The sequence below is a fragment of the Salmo salar genome, chromosome 14 (assembly GCF_965601325.2).
Source record: "Salmo salar chromosome 14, fSalSal1, whole genome shotgun sequence".
NCBI lineage: Eukaryota > Metazoa > Chordata > Actinopteri > Salmoniformes > Salmonidae > Salmo > Salmo salar.
In genome coordinates this window covers 50,190,001-50,207,171 of record NC_138304.1, presented here as the reverse complement: position 1 = coordinate 50,207,171, position 17,171 = coordinate 50,190,001, and the positions used below count along the sequence as shown (strand labels likewise).

The 17,171-nt window shown below is 44.1% G+C and overlaps 1 protein-coding gene across 1 annotated transcript in view; it reads right to left on the bottom strand.

Annotated features, from left to right (window-relative positions):
* LOC106569492 (collagen alpha-1(XI) chain) overlaps positions 1 to 17,171 on the bottom strand; it is a 177,857-nt gene that overhangs the window by 79,477 nt on the left and 81,209 nt on the right. The window contains exons 13-22 of the mRNA XM_082961028.1: positions 16,613 to 16,696; positions 12,607 to 12,663; positions 11,135 to 11,188; positions 9,547 to 9,600; positions 8,906 to 8,959; positions 8,398 to 8,451; positions 6,356 to 6,409; positions 6,213 to 6,257; positions 3,394 to 3,447; positions 2,851 to 2,895 (exon numbers count right to left, since the gene is read on the bottom strand). Coding sequence (XP_082817154.1) covers positions 2,851 to 2,895; positions 3,394 to 3,447; positions 6,213 to 6,257; positions 6,356 to 6,409; positions 8,398 to 8,451; positions 8,906 to 8,959; positions 9,547 to 9,600; positions 11,135 to 11,188; positions 12,607 to 12,663; positions 16,613 to 16,696 — 555 coding nt within the window. The remainder of the gene's footprint in view (positions 1 to 2,850; positions 2,896 to 3,393; positions 3,448 to 6,212; positions 6,258 to 6,355; positions 6,410 to 8,397; positions 8,452 to 8,905; positions 8,960 to 9,546; positions 9,601 to 11,134; positions 11,189 to 12,606; positions 12,664 to 16,612; positions 16,697 to 17,171) is intronic.

Here is a 17,171-nt window from a genome sequence, read left to right as displayed (position 1 = left end):
AGTCAACATTCAACGTGAATAGAACTAAACTATAATTCTCTATAACGCTCTATAACTCTCTATAACTCTCTATAGAGCTCTATAACTCTCTATAACGCTCTATAACGCTCTATAATGCTCTATAACGCTCTATAATGCTCTAGAACTCTCTATAACTCTCTATAAAAGCTATACAACTCTCTATAACGCTCTATAACTCTGTATAATGCTCTATAATGCTCTATAACGCTCTATAGCTCTCTATAACGCTCTATAACTCTCTATAACACTATAACTCTCTATATTGCTCTATAACTCTATACTGCTCTATAGCTCTCTATAACACTCTATAACGCTCTATAACGCTCTATAATGCTCTATAACTCTCTATAACACTCTAACTCTCTATAAAAACTATACAACTCTCTATAACGCTGTATAACTTTGTATAATGCTCTATAATGCTCTATAACGCTCTATAGCTCTCTATAACGCTCTATAACTCTCTATAACACTATAACTCTCTATATTGCTCTATTACTCTCTATACCGCTCTATAGCTCTCTATAACACTCTATAATGCTCTATAACTCTCTATATCTCTCTATAGCGCTCTATAACGCTCTATACCTCTATAATGCTCTATAACGCTCTATAACCTATAACGCTCTATACCTCTATAATGCTCTATACCGCTCTATAACCTATAACGCTCTATAACTCTCTATAACTCTCTATAATGCTCTATAATGCTCTACAACTCTCTACAACTCTCTTCAATGCTCTACAACTCTCTATAACACTCTATAACTCTATAACTCTCTTCCTACAGAATAATAGATGCCAGTCTCAAGCTGTTGCATTTATCACAAGACGATTCCACTAGTTTTCACTAAAAGTGTATTTATGCTGTTTGTTTCACTGCATGGAACAAAATGTTGTTGTGTCCCTGGCATTGGCAACTTCCTGATACCAGGTTTGATTCAGTGGCGCTGAAGATCTAAGACTTGAACTGATTTGACTTTTTGTATTCTGAGAGTCAGTGTTGTGAAACAGCGTCCTCTCCAAACAAAGGCTGTAGAGCAAGAGTCATCTGGGAACGACTCAGGAATAATAGAGCTGCCTTGAGACTGTGTTAGATCACATCCCTGCTGAGACCATAGCGGAACAAACAATAATAAATATTGATACAGATGAAAGGAGGCCTTTGGGATGTTGTGGGTGTTTGGTATAGGGTGTGTGTACCGCTTTCAATTGTTTGTTAAGACATATTTAGAAAAACACAAGCTGTGTATGTAACGTAACAAAGACCTAATTCAGTGGAGTTCAGTTGCATTGGAGTGACTGAGGGAAGGGGGTTCCATTTACAGTAAACTGAGTCATGGGATACATCCCAAATGACACCCTATTCCCTATGTAGTGCACTACTTTACACCAGAGTCCTATGGAACCCTATTCCCTATGTAGTGCACTACTTTTGACAAGGGCCCATAGTATGTTATGCTTATGGGTTTTCCATAGAAGTGTATTGAGAAATGGTGAAGTGGGCCGCATGTCATGTGATCCTGGTAGACTGGGGAGAGGTCCTAAATAGCACCCTAAACCCTGTATAGTGCAGAAGTTGTGCACTATATAGTGAATAGGAAGGCATTTTAAACTGCAGACCCCTGATGAGTCACTAGTCTGTCGTCTGACCTCTGTCCTCCACTGCTGCCAGGTCAAAGGTTACAGGCGACCAATCACAAGCTGGGAGGAATATGACCTGACCCTCTGGCTAAAACCACATGGCTACTGGACTGAAGGGTAAGGTGGAGAGCCACGGTGGACGCTCCCAATGGACCCACGTGGTTTCAGTCAAGTCAGTCAGGTCAGTCAAGTCAGTCAGATCAGTCAAGTTAGTCAGGTCAGTCAAGACAGTCAGGTCAGTCAGGTCAGTCTGGTCAGTCAAGTTAGTCAGGTCAGTCAGGTCAGTCAGGTCAGTCAAGACAGTCAAGTTAGTCAGGTCAGTCAAGTTAGTCAGGTCAGTCAGGTCAGTCAAGACAGTCAGGTCAGTCAGATCAGTCAGGTCAGTCAGATCAGTCAGGTCAGTCAAGACAGTCACGTTAGTCAGGTCAGTCAAGACAGTCAAGTTAGTCAAGTTAGTCAGGTCAGTCAAGTTAGTCAGGTCAGTCAAGACAGTCAGGTCAGTCAGGTCAGTCAAGACAGTCAAGTTAGTCAGGTCAGTCAAGACAGTCAAGTTAGTCAAGTTAGTCAGGTCAGTCTAGTTAGTCAAGTTAGTCAGGTCAGTCAAGTTAGTCAGGTCAGTCAGGTCAGTCAGGTCAGTCAGGTCAGTCAGGTCAGTCAGATAAGACAGTCAGGTCAGTCAAGTCAGTCAAGTCAGTCAGGTCAGTCAAGTTAGTCAGGTCAGTCAGGTCAGTCAGGTCAGTCAAGTCAGTCAGGTCAGTCAGGTCAGTCAAGTTAGTCAGGTCAGTTAGGTCAGTCAGGTCAGTCAGGTCAGTCAAGTTAGTCAGGTCAGTCAGGTCAGTCAGGTCAGTCAAGTCAGTCAGGTCAGTCAGGTCAGTCAAGTTAGTCAGGTCAGTTAGGTCAGTCAGGTCAGTCAGGTCAGTCAAGTTAGTCAGGTCAGTCAGGTCAGTCAGGTCAGTCAAGTCAGTCAGGTCAGTCAGGTCAGTCAGGTCAGACAAGTCAGTCAGGTCAGTCAGGTCAGTCAGGTCAATGAATTGAAGTGGTGCTGCTCTAGACTGGAATGCGAGGCCCTGTTTTTGGTGTATTCACTTTCCCTCCAATGATCTGTAGTGACAGGATAGTTGTGTGGCAGAGGACTGAGCGATATATCTAGTGATGTTACAGGTATAACCAGATATACTTTCTTACCTGGTTTCCTTTGGGACCAGCTTGGCCATCCAGTCCAGCGAGACCCTGTGAACAACATTTCATTCATTATTAATACATGAAGTATACTTTTGCATCAGTAATGGTATGCAGTAGTATTGCAGTATTATAGAGGTACTGGTACATACACTGTCTGTATGGTTTTGCAGCATAGTAGTAGTATCATGGTAGTATCATGGTAGTATCATTGTAGTACCATGGTAGTATCATGGTAGTATCATGGTAGTATCATCGTAGTACCATGGTAGTATCATAGTAGTATCATGGTAGTATCATGGTAGTATCATGGTAGTAACATGGTAGTATCATAGTAGTACCATAGTAGTATCATAGTAGTATCATGGTAGTATCATGGTAGTATCATAGTAGTATCATGGTAGTATCATGGTAGTATCATGGTAGTATCATAGTAGTATCATGGTAGTATCATGGTAGTATCATGTAGTATCATGGTAGTATCATGGTAGTATCATGGTAGTATCATAGTAGTATCATGGTAGTATTGTTGAGGTACTGTATACATACACGCTGTCCACCAGTCCCAGGTGATCCCCTAGGGCCAAGCAGACCTCTAGGTCCCTGTATGATAGAAAGATATAAAGTAAGACAAAAACACATACAAAAACATGACATGTTGTTTAACTGACCCAGTATCTGACCCAGTATGTGACCCAGTAACCGACCCAGTAACTTACAGTACTCGTACTAGTCTTTGTGATATGAGTGTGTGTACATTCAGGCCACTGTATGAGTATGGAAAGCTACAGTGCTTACACTAGACTCTGTCATCGAAAGATGTGTTTTAATGTCAGAGTAAGATGGTAGCCTACTCACTCAGGTACTATGAGATAGCGGTGGTGTTAGTAAAACGTAGCGTTGTCTACCAAAGCCTAGCTAAATTGGAGAAACACTGACCTCATGTGGACAAATGTGGTAACTAAAGGAACTCAACAGTTGGACAGGAGGATAAATCTAGTTCAGCTTTCCGTTTGTTCTTTCTTTTCGGACATTTGTGTGTGAGAAAAATAATATAAAAAAAATATATCTGGTTACCAAAATGGGTACACAGGGATGGAGAAACAGCGATGCAGGACAAGTAGACCAAACACTAACCAACCATTTCTCCTGTTACCTCTCTGCTATGGTCCTCGGGGTTCCCCAAACTCGGCGCTCGTGACCCCAATAGGGTGAACGCTTTTGTTTTTGACTTAGCACTACACAGCTGATTCAAATACTCAACTTATTCATCAAGCGTTGATCATTTGAATGAGCTGTGTAGTGTTACGACAGTGGTCCTGAGGATCCTCTGGTGGTCCTGAGGATCCGAGTTTGGGAAACGCTGGTCCATATGAACCCAGTCAGCAGGAGAATGTGTCCATGGAGACATCCCAAATAGCACCGTATCCCCTACATAGTGCACTACGTTTGACCAGAGCCCATAGGAAATAGGCAGCCATTTGGGATGCAGCACAATACATTTCTCAGAGGTAACGTGAGAAGAGCTGTCCACCAGTCCCGAGCTACTTCTCAAGCTGTGTATTTTCTGTGAGGAGATGTAAGCCACTCCCACTCCGTTTGTCTCACTCCTCTCACCAAGGACACCATTTGTTATGTGATGGACATAACAGGCAGGAATGCCATTATGTCTTCAGGAGAGAGGGGGAGGGTGGAAGAAAGAAGGATGGGAGAGGAGAAGGGAGGGGTAGGGAGAGGAGAAAAGGGGAGGGGAGGGGAGAGGAGAAGAGGGGAAGGGTAGGGAGAGGAGAAGAGGGGAAGGGTAGGGAGAGGAGAAGAGGGGAAGGGTAGGGAGAAGAGAAGTGGGTTAGGGAGAGGAGAAGAGGGGAAGGGTAGGGAGAGGAGAAGAGGGGAAGGGTAAGGAGAGGAGAAAAGGGGAGAGGAGGGGAGAGGAGAAGAGGGGAAGGGTAGGGAGAGGAGAAGAGGGGAAGGGTAGGGAGAGGAGAAGAGGGGAAGGGTAGGGAGAAGAGAAGTGGGTTAGGGAGAGGAGAAGAGGGGAAGGGTAGGGAGAGGAGAAGAGGGGAGGGGTAGGGAGAAGAGAAGTGGGTTAGGGAGAGGAGAAGAGGGGAGGGGTAGGGAGAGGAGAAGAAGGGAGGGTAGGGAGATGAGGAGAGGGGAGGGGTAGGGAGAGGAGAAGAGGGGAAGGGTAAGGAGAGGAGAAAAGGGGAGAGGAGGGGAGAGGAGAAGAGGGGAAGGGTAGGGAGAGGAGAAGAGGGGAAGGGTAGGGAGAGGAGAAGAGGGGAAGGGTAGGGAGAGGAGAAGAGGGGAGGGGTAGGGAGAAGAGAAGTGGGTTAGGGAGAGGAGAAGAGGGGAGGGGTAGGGAGAGGAGAAGAAGGGAGGGTAGGGAGAGGAGAAGAGGGGAAGGGTAGGGAGAGGAGAAGAAGGGAGGGTAGGGAGATGAGGAGAGGGGAGGGGAAGGGAGAAGAGAAGTGGGTTAGGGAGAGGAGAAGAGGGGAGGGGTAGGGAGAGGAGAAGAAGGGAGGGTAGGGAGATGAGGAGAGGGGAGGGGTAGGGAGAGGAGAAGAGGGGAGGGGAAGGGAGAGAATAAGATGGGAGGGGAGGGGAGAGGAGAAGAGGGGAGGGGTAGGGAGAGGAGAAGAGGGGAGGGGTAGGGAGAGGAGAAGAAGGGAGGGTAGGGAGATGAGGAGAGGGGAGGGGTAGGGAGAGGAGAAGAGGGGAGGGGAAGGGAGAGAATAAGATGGGAGGGGAGGGGAGAGGAGAAGAGGGGAGGGGTAGGGAGAGGAGAAGTAGGGAGGGGAGGGCAAGGGAGAGGAGAAGATGGGAGGGGAGGGGTAGGAGAGGAGAGGAGGGGAAGGGAGGGGAAGGGAGAGGAGAAGATGGGAGAGGAGGGGAGAAGAGAAGTGGGTTAGGGAGAGGAGGGGAGGGGAAGGGAGAAGAGAAGTGGGTTAGGGAGAGGAGACGAGGGGAAGGGTAGGGAGAGGAGAAGAGGGGAGGGAGAGGAGAGGAGAGGAGGGGAGGGGAGAGGAGGATTGTGGAAAAGAGTGTTGAGAGGAAAGTGAAAGGAGAGAAGGGTGGGGTTGTAATGGGCGTAGAGGGTAGGATGCAGGTAAGGAGTGCATGTGTGTGTGTTGGAGTGTGTGTATGTTGGGGCATGTGTGTGTGTGTTGGAGTGTGTCTGTGTATGTTGGAGCGTGTGTGTATGTTGGAGCGTGTGTGTGTTGGGGTGAAGGAGACCAGGCCGTTAAGGTGAGGTAATCTTCAACCTCTGGGCCACTGTGTTCCTTGGACCTGTTTGAATCATGATTCTCTGTTGCACAAGTCTATTACCGCCTGACATTGGCATTACATTGGCATTATAAAAGGCTTACGCTCTCTCCTGCCAGACCACGTTGTCCGATCTCACCGTCCTCGCCCTGTGGAGAACAAACAGAACAGAAGACTGGGTTATTGAGAGAAAAGAGGAACAGAGTTGACAGACAGCATCATTGGAGATGTAGTTTGGGGTACTCACTCTCTGGCCATCCTCTCCTGGAGCACCTGGAGAGCCGGTGGAACCCAGCTCACCCTGCGGAGAGAGAGAGAGAGAGAGAGAGAGAGACAGACAGAGACAGAGAGAGAAATATGGAAGGAAGGAAGGAAGGAAGGAAGGAAGGAAGGAAGGAAGGAAGGAAGGAAGGAAGGAAGGAAGGAAGGAAGGAAGGAAGGAAGGAAGGAAGGAAGGAAGGAAGGAAGGAAGGAAGGAAGGAAGGAAATAGAGGGGACAGGAAGGGAGATGGAGATAGGAGGGAATAGAAGACAGGAAGGGAGATGGAGATAGGAGGGAATAGAAGACAGGAAGGGAGATGGAGATAGGAGGGAATAGAAGACAGGAAGGGAGATGGAGATAGGAGGGAATAGAAGACAGGATGGGGGATGGAGATACGAGGGAATAGAAGACAGGAAGGGAGATGGAGATAGGAGGGAATAGAAGACAGGAAGGGAGATGGAGATAGGAGGGAATAGAAGACAGGAAGGGGGATGGAGATAGGAGAGAATAGAAGACAGGAAGGGAGATAGAGATAGGAGGGAATAGAAGACAGGAAGGGAGATGGAGATAGGAGGGAATAGAAGACAGGAAGGGAGATGGAGATAGGAGGGAATAGAAGACAGGAAGGGAGATGGAGATAGGAGGGAATAGAAGACAGGAAGGGAGATGGAGATAGGAGGGAATAGAAGACAGGAAGGGAGATGGAGATAGGAGGGAATAGAAGACAGGATGGGAGATGGAGATAGGAGGGAATAGAAGACAGGAAGGGGGATGGAGATAGGAGAGAATAGAAGACAGGAAGGGAGATAGAGATAGGAGGGAATAGAAGACAGGATGGGGGATGGAGATAGGAGAGAATAGAAGACAGGAAGGGAGATAGAGATAGGAGGGAATAGAAGACAGGAAGGGAGATGGAGATAGGAGAGAATAGAAGACAGGAAGGGAGATAGAGATAGGAGGGAATAGAAGACAGGAAGGGGGATGGAGATAGGAGAGAATAGAAGACAGGAAGGGAGATAGAGATAGGAGGGAATAGAAGACAGGATGGGGGATGGAGATAGGAGAGAATAGAAGACAGGAAGGGAGATAGAGATAGGAGGGAAAAGAAGACAAGGAGAGAAATAAAAACAGAAAGAGCATGCGGAAAAAAAGAGTAAATAGAAAGAGAAAGAAAGATAGAAAGAAGTGAAAGAAAAGAGAAGTAAAGGTTTTTATTAAAAAACTTGGCTGCCACTGTTGGAATGGACTATTATAGTTTCCACTAGTTATATAGCTTAACTCTTAAGGTCTATAAGAGGCCTTGTCTTTACTCTGTCTGCTCTGTCATGATGTAGTACAGGATTAGGGTTAGCAGGCCAGAGATCAGTCCTGTGTCTGGAAATACAGTCTCTATCTGATCTCTGCAGCTTTATTTCTAGACGGAGCCCGAATTCCACAAACTCAGCACTGTTGTACTAAGGAGTTTCTCTTCTACCAAAGGCCAGTTCAAAGTGTGTGTGTGTGTGTGTGTGTGTGTGTGTGTGTGTGTGTGTGTGTGTGTGTGTGTGAGGGACCTCTAAAGGCCAGTTCATAGTGAATCAGCCTGGTCTGGAGATAGGTGGATCCTCCCCCACTATAATTGAGTGAATGTCATAACGAGCTTCTAATGTCTGTCAACACTGGAGCGGTGGAAGTAGACTACAGAACTGAGGTACACACACACACACACACACACACACACACACACACACACACACACACACACACACACACACACAGACACAGACACAGACACAGACAGCTAGAAAGGAGAAGTTGACTAAAGTGCACATCGGCCCTCTCTCTACTATGACTAGAAGGTATCCTGTCACTGCACTGAACAGACACTGCAATTAATGCCCAGTAATGAGTGAGTCTTGGGTTTCACAGATTGATAGCTTGTTGGCCCATCAATAAACAGCATGCTGATTGGTAGACTTTAGCTCAACAGGTTCACAAGCTCATCACACTGCATGGTTCACCGAACCACCGTTCGTTTTAACACCTACCCTGTGTCCCTTCTCTCCGGGGAGACCTGGTAACCCGTCGAATCCTCGGTCCCCCTGTACAGGTCACAGACAGAACAACAACAACAGGAGAGATCAGCATCACATCACATTACCCAATGTCAGTAGACACATTTACAGTAGATAAAGACTGAATATAGTACTGAATATAGTACTACATAATGATATGTTTAATTGTTATTGTTTAGAGATTGAAGATAGTACTTCATAATGATATGTTTAATAGTTATTGTTTAGAGACTGAATATAGTACTTCATAATGATATGTTTAATAGTTAAAGTTTAGAGACTGAATATAGTACTGAATATAGTACTACATAATGATATGTTTAATAGTTATTGTTTAGAGACTGAATATAGTACTTCATAATGATATGTTTAATAGTTAAAGTTTAGAGACTGAATATAGTACTACATAATGATATGTTTAATAGTTATTGTTTAGAGACTATATATGTTGTTGGATACCTGCAGCAGTGGTTGTACATACCTTGCCCCCCGACTCTCCTGGCATACCCCTGGAACCATCAGCTCCATTACGTCCCTGTGGGAAACACACCCGAGGTCATACCAGAGGTCATACCAGAGGTCATACCCGAGGTCATACCAGAGGTCATACCAGAGGTCATACCAGAGGTCATACCAGAGGTCACACCCGAGGTCATACCAGAGGTCATACCACAGGTCATACCAGAGGTCAGTACGCATCACATTTTCTAAATAAATGAGGTATAAATGGATGAATATGTATTAATACAGGACATTATTATAGTTCTTGTAGTCTTGAAAGAGTAGGTGTATCCAAACTTTTGACTGGTACTGTATATGACATTATTATAGTTGTTGTAGTCTGTGAATCAAAAGAGGTAATTGGGTTCATCTGAGTCTAGAGAAAGACACACACACACGCACACACGACACACACACACACACACACACACACACACACACACACACACACACACACACACACACACACACACACACACACACACACACACCACACAGTCTGCTGAAAATGAGTGTGCTTCAAACCATTGACAGGCCTTAGCTGGATCCCCACAATGCGTGGAGAAACACTAACACACAGTACTGACACAGCAAATCAAATGAATTCTAATCTTATCTTACCCTCTTTCCTGCCTTCCCAGGTGGGCCTGTTGGACCCTGCAGACCTCTGGGACCCTACAGAGAGAGAGAGAGAAAGAGAGTTAGAGAGAGAGGGGGGAGAGAGAGTTACAGAGAGAGAGGGGGGGAGAGAGAGAGAAAGAGAGTTAGAGAGAGAGAGTGTGTGTGAGTGAGAGAGAGAGAGAGGGGAGAGAGAGAGATGGGAGAGAGATAGAGAGAGACAAGAGAGAGAGCATGAGAAAACAAAAAGATAATTACTTAACACATTGGAAAGGATCAACAAAAAAACAGAGCAAACTAGAATGCTATTTGGCCCTAAACAGAAAGTACACAGTGGCAGAATACCTGACCACTGTGACTGACCAAAACTTAAGGAAAGCTTTGACTATGTACAGACTCAGTGAGCATAGCCTTGCTATTGAGAAAGACCGTCGTAGGCAGACCTGGCTCTCAAGAGAAGACAGGCTATGTGCACACTGCCCACAAAATGAGGTGTAAACTGAGCTGCACTTCCTAACCTCCTGCCAAATGTATGACCATATTAGAGACACATATTTCCCTCAGATTACACAGACACACATAGAATTCAACAACAAAACCAATTTTGATAAACTCCCATATCTACTGGGTGAAATACCACAGTGTGCCATAACAACAAAAATATTTGTGACATGTTGCCACAAGAAAAGGGCAATCAGTGAAGAACAAACACAATTGTAAATACAACCCATAATAATGTTTATTTATTTCCCCTTTTGTACTTTAACTATTTGCACATAATGACGTTTGAAATGTCTTTATTCTTTTGGAAGTGTAATGTTTATTGTTCATTTTTGTATTGTTTATTTCACTTTTGTTTATTATCTATTTCACTTGCTTTGGCAATGTTAACATATGTTTCACATGCCAATAAAGCCCCTTGAATTGAAAGAGAGAGCGAGAGAGAAAGATAGAGAGAGAGATGGGGAGAGAGAGTGAGAGAGCGAGAGATAAAGAGAGAGGGGAGAGAGAGAGGAGAGAAAGAGAGAGAGAGATGAGAAAGAGAGAGAGAGGAGAGAGAGAGAAGAGAAAGAGAGAGAGAGCGAGAAGAGAAAGAGAGAGAGAGAGAGAGAGAGGAGAAAGAAATTGACTGTATGACTTGTGTTAATTCACTATAGAGACATCGGTCTAGTATCTAGTGTACAGGCGGTCTAGTGTACAGGCAGTCTAGTGTACAGGTGTACACTAGACTAGTGTACAGGCGGTCTAGTGTACAGGCGGTCTAGGGTACAGGCAGTCTAGTGTACAGGCAGTCTAGTGTACAGGCGGTCTAGGTTTAAACCTAGTTGGTCACACTGTATGCTTCACACTCCTAGAAAAAAGGGTTCCAAAAGGGTTCTTCGGGTATCCCCATAGGATAACCCTTTTTGGTTCCAGGTAGAACCCTTTTTGGTTCCAGGTAGAACCCTTTTTGGTTCTAGGTGGAACACTTTCGGAACACAAAAGGGTTCTTCAAAGGGTTCTCCAATGAGGACACTCGAAGAACCCTTTGAGGTTCTAGACAGAAACTATATTCTAAGAGCGTGGTGGAGGGAGTAAACATGATTCTTACCTGAGGTCCGTTGTCTCCTCCGTCTCCCTTCTGTCCGTTAGCTCCTGGTCCACCCTGAGAACACATTGCAATACTTTAAAAGGACAGTCCATAATATGTTCAATAGTGTTCAATGGTCAAACAAGTGGCAGGTATTTTTGCTCCTATCGTTCATTACGATTAGTAGTTTTAAATGAAATCAGTTTGTTAATACGGGTGATTTTTAATGGGACAATTGATGACTACAACCATTAAACAAGTAGTCGTAGTTTAAAGGATCATTTAAAAAAATAAAAACTGTGGTGCAGATTGTTATATACTTATTGTTCTATTTATCGTTTTTCAAATCAATTCAGGCAATTTATCAAAATGTATAGCGATATGTCTGTAACGCCCAGCTCTACTGTATTAATCTATAAATATCTAGGCCAAAAATGGCAACCAGGCTATAGACAACATGACAAATATTGTAAGAAACTATAGACCTCTCAGAATGATGCTCTCAGACACATGCCCTCCCTCCTCAGTAAAGACTCTTAGACACATGCCCTCCCTCCTCAGTAAAGACTCTTAGACACATGCCCTCCCTCCTCAGTAAAGACTCTTAGACACATGCCCTCCCTCCTGAGTAAAGACTCTCAGACACATTCCCTCCCTCCTCAGTAAAGACTCTCAGACACATGCCCTCCCTCCTCAGTAAAGAACATTGACAAATATGAGAAAAGTATTATTTTGGTGGAATATGTGTGATGTGCAGTGGGGAGGAAGACATCAGGGGTATCAGAAAAACACCTGCTGACAAGAGAGCTCTGTTCTGCTCTGTTCTGCTCTGTTCTGTTCTGTTCTGTTCTGCTCTGCTCTGCTCTGCTCTGTTCTGTTCTGCTCTGTTCTGTTCTGTTATGTTCTGTTCTGTTCTGCTCTGCTCTGCTCTGTTCTGCTCTGCTCTGCTCTGCTCTGCTCTGTTCTGTTCTGCTCTGTTCTGTTCTGTTCTGTTATGTTCTGTTCTGCTCTGCTCTGCTCTGTTCTGCTCTGCTCTGCTCTGTTCTGTTCTGCTCTGTTCTGTTATGTTCTGTTCTGTTCTGTTCTGCTCTGCTCTGCTCTGCTCTGTTCTGCTCTGCTCTGCTCTGTTCTGTTCTTCTCTGTTCTGTTCTGCTCTGCTCTGCTCTGTTCTGTTCTGTTCTGCTCTGCTCTGTTCTGCTCTGCTCTGTTCTGCTCTATTCTGTTCTGCTCTGCTCTGTTCTGCTCTGTGCTGTTCTGCTCTGTTCTGTTCTGCTCTGTTCTGTTCTGTTCTGCTCTGCTCTGTTCTGCTCTGTTATGCTCTGCTCTGTTCAGCCTGTCATCAATACCCTAGTGACTATGTATGGGGGAATATAATTAACAAAAATAATGGCTGGATGGAAATAACAAATTATGTGTGTTTGTGTGTGTCTGTGCTGTGCTTTTGGCACACGTGTTTGTGTGCATACATGTGTGTGTGTGTGTGTCTGACTTACCGCAGGCCCAGACCTTCCTGACATTCCCATTGGCCCAGGGGTGCCCCTCATGGTGAGCTGTGATTGGAAAGAGAGCTTATCATAAACAACCAGGGTACAGCATTGACGTTCAAAATACAAGAAATCTATGCATCAGAATTAACTCTATAGGGTCCAGTCAGCAGTATTAACTCTATAGGGTCTAGTCAGCAGAATTAACTCTATAGGGTCTAGTCAGCAGTATTAACTCTATAGGGTCCAGTCAGCAGTATTAACTCTATAGGGTCCAGTCAGCAGTATTAACTCTATAGGGTCCAGTCAGCAGTATTAACTCTATAGGGTCCAGTCAGCAGTATTAACTCTATAGGGTCCAGTCAGCAGTATTAACTCTATAGGGTCTAGTCAGCAGTATTAACTCTATAGGGTCTAGTCAGCAGTATTAACTCTATAGGGTCCAGTCAGCAGTATTAACTCTATAGGGTCTAGTCAGCAGTATTAACTCTATAGCGTCTAGTCAGCAGTATTAACTCTATAGGGTCTAGTCAGCAGTATTAACTCTATAGGGTCTAGTCAGCAGTATTAACTCTATAGGGTCTAGTCAGCAGTATTAACTCTATAGGGTCCAGTCAGCAGTATTAACTCTATAGGGTCTAGTCAGCAGTATTAACTCTATAGGGTCTAGTCGGCAGTATTAACTCTATAGGGTCTAGTCAGCAGTATTAACTCTATAGGGTCCAGTCAGCAGTATTAACTCTATAGGGTCTAGTCAGCAGTATTAACTCTATAGGGTCCAGTCAGCAGTATTAACTCTATAGGGTCTAGTCAGCAGTATTAACTCTATAGGGTCTAGTCAGCAGTATTAACTCTATAGGGTCTAGTCAGCAGTATTAACTCTATAGGGTCCAGTCAGCAGTATTAACTCTATAGGGTCCAGTCAGCAGTATTAACTCTATAGGGTCCAGTCAGCAGTATTAACTCTATAGGGTCTAGTCAGCAGTATTAACTCTATAGGGTCTAGTCAGCAGTATTAACTCTATAGGGTCCAGTCAGCAGTATTAACTCTATAGGGTCTAGTTGGCAGTATTAACTCTATAGGGTCTAGTCAGCAGTATTAACTCTATAGGGTCCAGTCAGCAGTATTAACTCTATAGGGTCCAGTCAGCAGTATTAACTCTATAGGGTCTAGTCAGCAGTATTAACTCTATAGGGTCTAGTTGGCAGTATTAACTCTATAGGGTCCAGTCGGCAGTATTAACTCTATAGGGTCTAGTCAGCAGTATTAACTCTATAGGGTCCAGTCAGCAGTATTAACTCTATAGGGTCTAGTCAGCAGTATTAACTCTATAGGGTCTAGTCAGCAGTATTAACTCTATAGGGTCTAGTCAGCAGTATTAACTCTATAGGGTCCAGTCAGCAGTATTAACTCTATAGGGTCCAGTCAGCAGTATTAACTCTATAGGGTCCAGTCAGCAGTATTAACTCTATAGGGTCCAGTCAGCAGTATTAACTCTATAGGGTCTAGTCAGCAGTATTAACTCTATAGGGTCTAGTCAGCAGTATTAACTCTATAGGGTCCAGTCAGCAGTATTAACTCTATAGGGTCCAGTCAGCAGTATTAACTCTATAGGGTCTAGTCAGCAGTATTAACTCTATAGGGTCTAGTTGGCAGTATTAACTCTATAGGGTCCAGTCGGCAGTATTAACTCTATAGGGTCTAGTCAGCAGTATTAACTCTATAGGGTCCAGTCAGCAGTATTAACTCTATAGGGTCTAGTCAGCAGTATTAACTCTATAGGGTCTAGTCAGCAGTATTAACTCTATAGGGTCTAGTCAGCAGTATTAACTCTATAGGGTCCAGTCAGCAGTATTAACTCTATAGGGTCCAGTCAGCAGTATTAACTCTATAGGGTCCAGTCAGCAGTATTAACTCTATAGGGTCCAGTCAGCAGTATTAACTCTATAGGGTCTAGTCAGCAGTATTAACTCTATAGGGTCTAGTCAGCAGTATTAACTCTATAGGGTCTAGTCTGGCAGTATTAACTCTATAGGGTCTAGTCAGCAGTATTAACTCTATAGGGTCCAGTCAGCAGTATTAACTCTATAGGGTCTAGTCAGCAGTATTAACTCTATAGGGTCCAGTCAGCAGTATTAACTCTATAGGGTCCAGTCAGCAGTATTAACTCTATAGGGTCTAGTCAGCAGTATTAACTCTATAGGGTCTAGTTGGCAGTATTAACTCTATAGGGTCCAGTCGGCAGTATTAACTCTATAGGGTCTAGTCAGCAGTATTAACTCTATAGGGTCCAGTCAGCAGTATTAACTCTATAGGGTCTAGTCAGCAGTATTAACTCTATAGGGTCTAGTCAGCAGTATTAACTCTATAGGGTCTAGTCAGCAGTATTAACTCTATAGGGTCCAGTCAGCAGTATTAACTCTATAGGGTCCAGTCAGCAGTATTAACTCTATAGGGTCCAGTCAGCAGTATTAACTCTATAGGGTCTAGTCAGCAGTATTAACTCTATAGGGTCTAGTCAGCAGTATTAACTCTATAGGGTCTAGTCAGCAGTATTAACTCTATAGGGTCTAGTCAGCAGTATTAACTCTATAGGGTCTAGTCGGCAGTATTAACTCTATAGGGTCCAGTCAGCAGTATTAACTCTATAGGGTCTAGTCAGCAGTATTAACTCTATAGGGTCTGGTCAGCAGTATTAACTCTATAGGGTCCAGTCAGCAGTATTAACTCTATAGGGTCCAGTCAGCAGTATTAACTCTATAGGGTCCAGTCAGCAGTATTAACTCTATAGGGTCTAGTCAGCAGTATTAACTCTATAGGGTCTAGTCGGCAGTATTAACTCTATAGGGTCTAGTCAGCAGTATTAACTCTATAGGGTCTAGTCAGCAGTATTAACTCTATAGGGTCTAGTCAGCAGTATTAACTCTATAGGGTCTAGTCAGCAGAATTAACTCTATAGGGTCCAGTCAGCAGTATTAACTCTATAGGGTCCAGTCAGCAGTATTAACTCTATAGGGTCCAGTCAGCAGTATTAACTCTATAGGGTCCAGTCAGCAGTATTAACTCTATAGGGTCTAGTCAGCAGTATTAACTCTATAGGGTCCAGTCAGCAGTATTAACACTATAGGGTCCAGTCAGCAGTATTAACTCTATAGGGTCTAGTCAGCAGTATTAACTCTATAGGGTCCAGTCAGCAGTATTAACTCTATAGGGTCTAGTCAGCAGTATTAACTCTATAGGGTCTAGTCAGCAGTATTAACTCTATAGGGTCTAGTCAGCAGTATTAACTCTATAGGGTCTAGTCAGCAGTATTAACTCTATAGGGTCTAGTCAGCAGTATTAACTCTATAGGGTCCAGTCAGCAGTATTAACTCTATAGGGTCCAGTCAGCTCTATAGGGTCCAGTCAGCAGTATTAACTCTATAGGGTCCAGTCAGCAGTATTAACTCTATAGGGTCTAGTTGGCAGTATTAACTCTATAGGGTCTAGTCAGCAGTATTAACTCTATAGGGTCTAGTCAGCAGTATTAACTCTATAGGGTCCAGTCAGCAGTATTAACTCTATAGGGTCTAGTCAGCAGTATTAACTCTATAGGGTCTAGTCAGCAGTATTAACTCTACAGGGTCTAGTTGGCAGTATTAACTCTATAGGGTCTAGTCAGCAGTATTAACTCTATAGGGTCCAGTCAGCAGTATTAACTCTATAGGGTCTAGTCAGCAGTATTAACTCTATAGGGTACAGTCAGCAGTATTAACTCTATAGGGTCTAGTCAGCAGTATTAACTCTATAGGGTCTAGTCAGCAGTATTAACTCTATAGGGTCTAGTTGGCAGTATTAACTCTATAGGGTCTAGTCAGCAGTATTAACTCTATAGGGTCTAGTTGGCAGCATTACCACCCAGGATAACTAGTTCCTGCTATTGTTAGGCAGAATTGGGTGGAACACATGTTTTAAATATTTGAAATATTTGAGGTGCACTTGATTGAACTTGTCTGGCATGCAGAGTGTATTTACCCTGGCTTGGGAAAGGATAGCCTGGGCTTGGGCCTCCTGAGCTGAGACCACTGGTCCTTTATGTGCCTCTCCACCAGCACGGAACTGTCAGTAACAACACAAGATACACATGTAAATCAACAAATACAACTCCTGACCATATCTTTTAATTCAATTTGTGTCACTGTGTGACGCAGACCTGATATATCCAACAAGGCTACTTAGCTGCAGCCATGTGTTCAGTCCATAGAGATAGATAGAGAATTCTAGTGACCAAAAGCCCATTTTAATCTGGGCAGCACCATTGAGGACTTTTACAATTTTGAAGTAGTCAACTGGGTGGGACTTCCTATGGGTTAAGGAAGGATCCCATAATTCCATGCAGGTCATCAGCAGGGATCATCCAGTGAATTATATTCGTTAGTAAACATTCCATAACTGCAGGTTGCAGCAAATCGCCAACCTTCTCTTTATACCTGTTCAAACAACACACTCTAGATGGCAGTATGAACCCTTTCAGTTTGTTTACTAAAATTGACTACTTCAAAATGGAGATGGCCTCAATGGCACTGCCTGTGCA